Genomic DNA, 9,871 nt, shown 5'->3' on the forward strand with positions numbered 1-9,871 from the left:
CAAGTACAGTAAGCCAATAAAACATTAGATTTTTCCCGAGTTTGTTTGCAGGTCATCCACTAGCCACACTTGTGTGGCCAATGAATCCTTGGTCACACAAGATGGGGCCAGTCATCCTCGCGTTTAAAAATAATGTTTGCTTATCAACCCACATAGGCAAACATAGAACCCAAAAGTTGTAATTACAAAATATATTATCTGCGTTAATTCCAAAACGGTATTTATTTTAAGATACTGTGGGCTTTTATAAATAAAAAACAATTAACTTCTGATTGGCGCATGAATTATGAACTAGTGCTTGCATGGTGCACTCCTCCATGGTGTACTTTGGTGGGGCCCGCCGGCGGCGAAGTACTGGGGTTTTTTTAACAGAGAAACTCAGAAATTGTTGTACCGCCCTCTTTAGTCGACTTGCATAACAAAACGGGTTCCTAGACGACTGTTGATGAAAAAGGAGCGTGACGGTGGTTTACAACCAGGAACCATGTGGACTGGGTGATTGTTGTTGTGTAACGTAACGGATTGTGTACACTGAGAAGCGAAGTTTGCCGATGTCGATGGTAAGAGATCTCTTTTTTTTTCAGTTCTTAGAAATGACATAGTTAATTAATTATTGGGATGTTACAAGTCGTGGCGTGATATATGGAAAGTTATCAACTATATAAACTATTATGAGTATTCTATTAATTAAAAGGCTACATGATGATGTAGGCCAGGCCTATTTAATTGACACAATTCTGTTGTTGTGACTGGAGTGTGGATGCGCCACGCCACACCAGGGACTCGGATGGGGTTGGTTTAATATATCAATACTAGAGGGCGCCATTCTTTCAACTATCTAAAGCCGTGTTTGATTTCGCACAAACCGTGGTTAACATTCCAATAATGTGAAACTTAGCACTTGGATCACTTCCGGGGTAAAATGACCGACACGTCTGGTGAAAACAAACGACTGACTAAAACAAAGACAAGAGGGCGCTATCGCAGTGACCTTGAGTTCCACCAAGCAATGAGTTCAACCGAGAGCTTGCTTGTTAGTAATGTGTGTAAATACATCACTGCCCTGTGTACGTCGTGTCACCTCATAAGATCAGGGACGGCTTTTACCCAGATCGCTTTTCGGCTCAGTTAAACTGACCTGGTCAATTTAACCTGGCAGACATGGGTCCGTTACTTACCCATTCAGGGCGGGTCAGTTACATGGGTGGGAAACTTACCAGGCTGTCAGCATTGGACTTAAAATGATCTTGAGCTATCCATTTGGTTGATTAGTTCACCCCCAAAAAGTCCAAAATCGAAAGTGACTTTAGGAAAGTGTTATACTTGTACATGCCTTAAAAAAATGTATGCTCTTCTGGGCATCCCACTGTTGTTTATTGAAGTTTTTTATAGGGATTTTATTGTTTGTAAATGTAATTGTGAAGTGTGTGCCATAATGAATTATTATTATCTGTTAATATTATTTTTTTTTTCAGAGGTAAAATAACTTGAAGGTTCAGCATAGGCTCACATCTTACATAAAGTCTTAGGGATCCAGTTAATACTGCCTATCCAGATTGTTACAATGGCAAGTAGACAAGCTTTATCAGTCCTCTCGCTGTACAAGAACATTCTTCTTCTTCATCGCTTGCTACCGCTAGAGCTGAAGGCAGTGGGTGATGAGTACGTCAAGGCAGAGTTTCGTAGACATAAGAATGTCAAACCTGAAGAGGGCAAGAAGTTCGTGGAGGAATGGCAGGTCAGTAGATTGTAATTATGTGTTTTACCTTTACCTATACAGCAGTGAGACATGGTGTACGCTGTACTTTCTTAGAGTTTGGCGACAAACACACTTATAAATACAATGCAGGCATATTACTTCGCTGGGATTTGAACTCTCATTCTAAAATTATTCGTTGTTTATTGTTAGATTTTTTAAGTTGTCTTTCTCAGTTAAAGCTATTATACACTTTCCGTAAACAGTATTGTCCGAGTCCAACACTTTGTATATCACAACTTATATATAAAATAACAAACCTGTGAAAATTTAGGCTCAATCGGTCATCGGAGTCAGGAGAAAATAATGGGAAAACCCACTCCTGTTTTCGCGCGTTTCGCTGTGTCATGACATGTGTTTATAATAAATCTGTAATGCTCGCTATCGAGAATTGATATTGTTGTAATGTTTTCTCAAAAAGTAAAGCATTTCATGGAACAATATTTCAAGAGAAGTCTTTCATCATTACCTTCTGTAAACCCTGTTAATAATTTGTAAATCTGTGAACTGTTTTTTTTTTTCTGTACCGAAAGTGTATGATGGCTTTAAGTTTATATATGCATACAAAATATATACAGAATAAACAATTTAAATTGAATTTTTTAATCAAAATGATGGCGGCACAGCCCACAGCTGGACTTACCTGGGGGTCGCGTAGGCCGTGGCCTCCCTTGCCCCTCGTGTTGGCCTTGGTGCCCCTTCAAAAGTGTCCCATAGACTTTCAGATTTTACAATCTGGGAAGTGGAAATGAAAATGGCCTTGCCCTCTCAATGATGAAATTCCAGGCCTAAGGGCACAAAATGCTAAGTAGTTTCATTAAGCATTTAAGTTTATAAGCGATTCAATAATGGATTGCACAAAAAATTTAAGTGCATTGCCCTAACCTGTGCCTCTTTTTCTAATAAAAAGCTATACATGTATCAGCAGTTTTGTATTAAACACAATTAACAACATATGCCACCAAATTTTAAAATGATGTGATACTCATACAATTTATTTTAAAAAGTTAATTTATAAAGTGTCAAATTTTTAAAACTTTACAGAACTACGCAGCTGTTCTACAAGATCAGCTCCAGCAAAGCCAATCCACCTTACAAGATGTTGGTGTCGATCTTTCTGAGACAAATCTTGATGAACTGAGTCCGGATCAGCTTGGACAGCTTCTTGAGCTGAGAAAAGAAACATCGAAACCTTCTCCTTTTGTGCCACCAGTTGAAGGACCTTCATGATGATACACACTGGTGTAATTTCTGGAACTTTTAATTTATATAAACTGTTATGAAAACTTGTGTTGGTACAAATGAGTTTTAAAGAGACAATAGCATCATTGAATAAGATAACCTAATCCAGTGATTGGACTTTAGCCAGCCCAAATTTGTCTGTTTATCGTCGTTGCGAAATTGAAGGACTCCGAAGGACTGGGGTATTTAATTCATTGCAGTAGAGTAGGATGCAGAAGGATAAGAACATCGAAACATCAAAATTAGACTAGACTTGTGGACAAGTCGTTAACGGTCCCACGCAGTGAGATAGTCGAGTTGTGGCGGTTTTCTCGCGAGATTACTGCTCTCATGCGAACTGCTGGTTGCCTGACTTCTACGACCGTAGTCGTGAGGGCAGTAGTCTCACGGGGCCAGCAGTCTCGCGAGAAAACCGCGAGGAGAGTCAGAATACTATCACTGAGACAGACATTTAACGACTTGTCCACAAGTCTAAAATTAGACAGCCAAATTATGATTTAATTATTTATAGTTTTTGAGAAGAGTATTTTGAATTGTCAACTTCTGAAAAACTGATGATGCAATTAAGGTTGCATGGCATTTTGTTCATAAAGACACTTTTAAGTATGTGTTAAGTTTCAACATTTTTTTTTTGAAATGGTAATGGGTTTCATTAAAGGCAGTGGACACTATTGGTAATTGTCAAAGACTGCCTTTACAGTTGGTGTATCTCAACATATGCATAAAATAAACCTGTGAAAATTTGAGCTCAGTCGGTCATCGAAGTTGCAAGATAATAATCAAAGAAACACCCTTGTCACACGAAGTTGTGTGCGTTTAGATGGTTGATTTCGAGACCTCAAGTTCTAAATCTGAGGTCTCGAAATCAAATTCTTGGAAAATTACTTCTTTCTCGAAAACTATGGCACTTCAGAGGGAGCCGTTTTTCACAGTGTTTTATACCATCAACCTCTCCCCATTACTCGTCACCAAGAAAGGTTTTATGCCAATATTTATTTTGAGTAATTACTAATAGTGTCCACTGCCTTTAAATAAAATACCCCATTTAGGAGTTGTAAAGAAGGCTCTTATACAGATAATGTTGTCGAAACTGGAATGCTTTTATGGTAATGGTAAATCTGTATTCCAATAAAGAGAGACCAACTAGTTCAATATCATTGTTCACAGACCTCAAACAGGTTTTTTCATCATTATTATAAAACGTATGTTTCTGTGACAGTCTTGTTGTCTGCGCAGGTATTTTTGGTAACATGGACACGTTGTATTTTGGCAATATTTCTACGAAGTATGTAATAAATATATCGAAATGACTATCAGTAATTTAGTCATTTTAGACGGCATAACTAATTTTAGCAAGCACTGAACATTTGACCCTGTAGGTTTTATTTATAAGCCGCCAATGACATCACGATTCCTTTGTCACGCGGGTTTGTTTGACCTCACGTTTTTCAGAAATTTAGCTCGGAGTGTTTCAAGAATTTTGTTTTACCATGTTTACACGTGAGGTATACGAGACTCGTTATATGTTTTTTTCTGTTTCCCGTGGACTGCATCTATTACAAAAATGTAACAACTATATATTTTTGAGCATTCTGTAGCCGCTGTTTAAGGACTTACCTGAATACATGTTCCTGGGGGGGGGGGGGGGTTGCTTTTGAAGAGCAGAGCCAGCGCATACAACATAAGCTTTACTCCACGTGGTTTATATCATGGAGGGTCTTTTTACGAAAGGTATCGTTGCTGAAGTTTTATTTCCTGCAACAATAATGCCACCGCTTTTAAAAAAATGTTTGAGACGAGACGTTATAGTAAGAAATCTTTACTTGAAGAAGTGGATATAATGTTTTTAAAAAGAGACCGGAGCACGAAGGCGATTTTTTTTCATGAACCTTTCGGGCAATACAGTACACTGTCCATTGACCAATCAATAAGCGGTATTATGTGACGTCATATACTTGGCCCAGTCTCTCACAAGCTTCATTCCATCAGTTTCTTCACAAATTAGCAGTTTTGGTTTACAAAACATCGCTGCTGAAGTTGGACGTATGATTATTTTCACTATGCTACACACAAGGATATACAATATTGTGATGAAGTATTGTGTGTGTGTAAAAGAAACCGCATAATCGCAGGATGCCAGTTTTGTTTTTACTGTGCACTTTAAAACTATGTTCTGGAATTTCAATGCTGGACTTAATTGTGTAAACAAGTCTTCCTATTCGAGTACACTTTAAAAAACAACCATATCAATACTTCAAATGGGTAGAGGGCCACTGCATGATACAAGTTCGAGGGAGAGTTGACAAAGCTTGTAAGGTTCTTTTCTTAACCACTAAAGGAAGCAACAAGCATGAGTCAACTTTTACAAAAAGGTATCTTGATCAGCAATCGCACCCCAATGTGCTAATTAATTAATTAATTAATAACGAATCGAGGTTCGCAACTTCCCGTCGTCAAAATACATTGAACGAACATCAAACAAACGCAATGCATTCAAAAGAAAGTAATTGCATTTATAGATCCAACAAACTCGTCTTTGCTTTTCACTGTAACATCAGAAATACGTGTATGTACCTCAAATCACAATTTCATAGAAAAGAAAGGTTTACAAAGAGAGAACCCAAAAGTGGTTAAGCGTGGTAAAAAAAAAAAGACATGATATTTCCAGGTCGAAACAGCAAAACGTCCATTTGCAACTTTGATAAAGCAATACAAAGCTGGGTCGATCTAGGAATCTGCTCTGATAATCAGAAGTTGTGTGTCAATTTAAATTTTCTCCACTTATGTAACCCATTTTGTTTTAGGGATTCTTCTTTCAGTATTAAAAGAAGAAACAAATCTGTGTTTGCTTTATGATGCTTGGTAAAAGGAATACTAATTTTCTGCTCCAGAAAAAAATCTTATTGAGGTGAGATTTGTAGGCTGTGAAGCGTGGTGTGAAGCATTGAGAATGTCAATGATGGAGAAGGTCAAACTACGGATAGGTTGTCGTATTGGTTAGGACATAATGATTGTCATTTCTCAAAGAAAAGTCATAGTCTCATTGTTACTCGCTTGGTTATCGTCAGTCCACAAGATTGCTCGTGAAGCTATCTCATCCTACCTGAAGTGCGGATAGGAGATCGGCAGTCTTTGCAGTGTAGATTTTGCCTTCCGCATACAATGAGACTTCCTTCGTGGGGGAAAGCAGTCAGGTTTTTTAACAGGGCCCTATTGTTCCATTTATTTTACAATGCTGGCTAGATAATAGGGTTTAATGCGTAACGCAGTAAACCGATTTAACACCAGGAAATATGCATAATTATAGTCAGGTTGCACAGTCGGGGCTATAAGCGATTGGGATTGTCAGGGCGCATTCAGACGTGGTTCCATTGTTCTTTTCAACCAACCAAAGCAATGCATTTGGGGAAAGGGTGCTTGTCTTTCTGGGAACCGTCATTGAATATTCTGCCACCGAGGAGTTAAGATAGATTGTATAGTTTCGCAAAATTCCCTCCCTCCCTCCCTGGGGTTAATGGAAGGGTCAGGGTATTACGGAATACGTGGTACAGATTGATATGACTGATAATCTTACAACTTACACTTAAAGCGGTAAGTTTAGGTTGTTCCTATAAACAAGAAGCTAATAGGCATTGTAGCCTGTGAGGAAGTGGTAAATTCATTTATGTGAATTGATATGGATAAATATGGTGGTAATAAAATGATGTGATTGTTTATAAAGAAGTAGATTAATTTGGTACCTTCTTGGCAACTCGCTGGAAGTGGGAACCTCATTGACCCGGAGTTTTCTCCAGTCAATGAGTGCATTTATAATTATAATAATTGTAATTAGTCTGGTACCTTCTTTGGCAAATCGCCGAGAAGTGGGAACCTTTGCGGATTGGAAATTTACCGTTCGCAAAGTGAGGGATTGGGACCCTTTGCGAATTGGGCGCAAAGTGTATTATAATGGGAACTGGTATACTTCTTTATGAGTGTGGATATCACTGGATGGAATTAAATAAAGGGAAATCCCTTATATTATTATGAATGGGCGTTTTACCACCGAATTCAGAGTACGGAATAAATTAACTCTTGGCAGAGTTCACTACAACAACAAATCCTTGTGTCTGTGTATATTTATCAGGTGGTAATGAATGAGACTTAAATTTAAAGATGGACTATAACGGTACTCCTACATTAAAATCACTATCAGAACTTGTTTATGTTGTGTTCAGCTATCAATTCATTGTTGTGGTCATGTTTTTCTCCAAATAGTTTTGCTACAATTTGACCGAAAAAATTTGACCTCGATTCTTCGATTTTGAAATTTCCCGCCCTGTACTGATTCCCGGCTATTAAACCAACACTGAAATCCTAGCGGATTTGTAAACCAGCGGACGTCATGAACGCGGTCAAAAAATGGTGATGTCATACCCATGAAGCAACGAGAGTAAACAAAGATTACGCCATGTTACTCCGTGTGTTGTGTATGCGTTTTCATCATCTACACTATAGGCGTGCGTGTGTGCTACGAAGCTAAATAAATACTGCCGACTATTTGGTTGTTTGTGGATGCACTAGAAGTTTCAAAGTTTGTGTAAGAAGCCTGGATCGATTCCAAAATTTAAACCTCTAAACATCGAGAGAATTCAGGGGGATCTTCTACCACCAGGCCCCAGCCAGTGCTGCTGGTGCATGCTACGACGTCGGCGGGGTCCTTCTGCCGTGGCCCTGGTCGCAAGTGGCCGTGGAACAGCAAAAGAATCAAGTGGCATTACAGAAAAGAGAGGGAGAAAAGCCTGGTAAGTACTTGTTAATAATTTTTAAAAATCTACTACTGAGAAACTATCTCCATTATTAATTCAGGCCCAATACATGTACATGTAATTGTAATAAGAAAAATAGTAAACAATCTCTACCCTTTTCATGCAAGGAACAATCATCTTGTTGTCAAATGACACGATGTGCATGCTCTGAATCTGACCCGACTACCATAAAATAGCTATAGTGTATTGACTCTGTTGAGTGATGAATCCATGTAGCCATCCAAGTGCTTTAGGCATGTTTATGCCCTGGTTTACACTTTCTGGCATGTTCATGCTCAACCATGTGTGAACACTATATTAATCCATTTAAAAAGTTGATTGTTACAGTTAACAGTTTATTGGCCTCGCTGACATGTATTTATATTGTTCTATACTGGATTGCTGGACATTGTTTTTGCCAAAGCTGCCTAAGAATTGTTCGCTTTTTTTTTTTTAAGGCACAGCTCAAAAATATGTTCAAACTCCCATCCATATAATTGCCCATCCATGGTCATTCAGAATTTTTCTCTCCTAATTCAAGTTACCAATTCCAGAGAAGTTTAGTCTGAAGTTTTCCTATAGCTGTGTTTATTGGCTTGGCACGGTTAATTATGGAGTGTTTACTATATTTGCATTTGTAAAATAAGGCCAGTTCTTTTTCAGCACTAGTTTTTTTATTTATTTATTTATTTATTTATTTTTATTTTTTTTTGTACAGAAATAACTCGCAGCTCTACACTACAATGAGAATGCACGACGAAGACAAAGCAGTACGGAGACATGCTAGCCAGAACTAGAAATGGAGACCTAAGATTCTCAATAGCACTTTAGGTAAGTAGTAGGCTTATGCATGCAAATTTTCAGATGATCAGATGATTTCTCCTTTTTTAGTTTTTCAGCTGCCCCTTTGAAAACTGTTCACGGTGGAGGGGGGGGGGGAGGGGATGGGGTGTTGAATCGCAAGAACCCCCCCCCCCCCCACCCCGATCTGTACCTGAACAGTTTTGTACTAGGTGTAGATCTGGGGGAGGGGGGTGGTTAGAGGTCATGTTTTCTATCAGACATAAAGAAAACCTGCCCCCTTGGTTTTGTTGCATGTGGACTCCTTTTGTACTGGTTTTGCGTTAACTCCTGTAAAGTTCTTTTCAAAACTACGCCAACTCAAAGAGATTGTCAGTACATGGTGTTACGTCAAACCTTCCGAGATTGTATTTCTGCCTTGTAAATTTTCAAGAAATCCCACATAATGATTATTTGGTTTTGTTTTTTATTTTTCATTAAACAGAAGAATGCATGCACAATGCACTGTTTCATTGTCAGCAGGGTGACAAGACATGAAAACAACTCCATCCCCATCCGCAGCTGATGTGTAACCCCCGTGTCATTGACATCAACCTTCACCAGCCGGAAAAGGATGGAGGGGGTGGGGGTTCAAAGGTAGTGGGTTCAACTTTGTTTGAAGAAAGAATGACCTGTGTCCAGTTTCATGGATCTGTTCATCACCAAATTCTGCGCTTATGATCACCGTTCTCTGCTTACGTCCAAAGGCTACATTTCTGCGCTTACTTTGTAAGCGTAGAATGCCTGGTATAAACCAAGAATGCACCCATGACCCGCAAAAGCCAAAATTTGCTGGTAACCTGTGAAACACGCTTGACGTAAGCGCAGAATTTCCTGCTTCCGCAAGTGTCGATTCTTTGTTTACAGTAAGCAGATCCATGAAATTGGGCCCTAGCTTGTACACATTGATGTGGGTTTTTATTTTATTTTTTATATATATATATATATATATTTTTTTTTTTTTTTTTGGGGGGGGGGGGGTAACCAGGGTAGGGTAGTACAATCAACTTTGTTTAAAAACAGAATGACATGGTCTGTACACAATGATTTTATTATATTCGTTTAATGTACAACTTAATTTACATATTACAAAGAGAACCACAGCTAACTAGGTACATAACATGGCTTAGGTTTTCTTTTTTTTGGGGGGAGGGGCGTTGACAGGGTTGTATAGTTAACTTTTTTTGATGACGGAATGTTCAGATGATTTCGCTATCACTAGGCAACCTTTTTTCAATTTTGATAT

General features: G+C 38.6%; 1 protein-coding gene and 1 long non-coding RNA gene across 2 annotated transcripts; both read left to right on the plus strand.

Annotated features, from left to right (window-relative positions):
• The first annotated feature begins 514 nt into the window (after nt 1–514).
• Nucleotides 515–3,224, plus strand: LOC139937363 (succinate dehydrogenase assembly factor 3, mitochondrial-like). Its single transcript, XM_071932475.1, has 3 exons — nt 515–560; nt 1,476–1,738; nt 2,801–3,224. Exons 2-3 carry the CDS (start codon nt 1,565–1,567, stop codon nt 2,984–2,986), a joined length of 360 nt encoding a protein of 119 aa, XP_071788576.1. The 5' UTR covers nt 515–560; nt 1,476–1,564; the 3' UTR covers nt 2,987–3,224.
• Nucleotides 3,225–7,454: 4,230 nt separating this feature from the next.
• Nucleotides 7,455–9,568, plus strand: LOC139937600 (uncharacterized). Its single transcript, XR_011786070.1, has 3 exons — nt 7,455–7,782; nt 8,504–8,616; nt 9,071–9,568. It is a non-coding gene; the product is annotated as an uncharacterized lncRNA (long non-coding RNA).
• The last annotated feature ends 303 nt before the right edge of the window (nt 9,569–9,871 follow it).

The sequence above is a fragment of the Asterias amurensis genome, chromosome 5, assembly GCF_032118995.1.
Source record: "Asterias amurensis chromosome 5, ASM3211899v1".
In the NCBI taxonomy this organism is placed as follows: domain Eukaryota; kingdom Metazoa; phylum Echinodermata; class Asteroidea; order Forcipulatida; family Asteriidae; genus Asterias; species Asterias amurensis.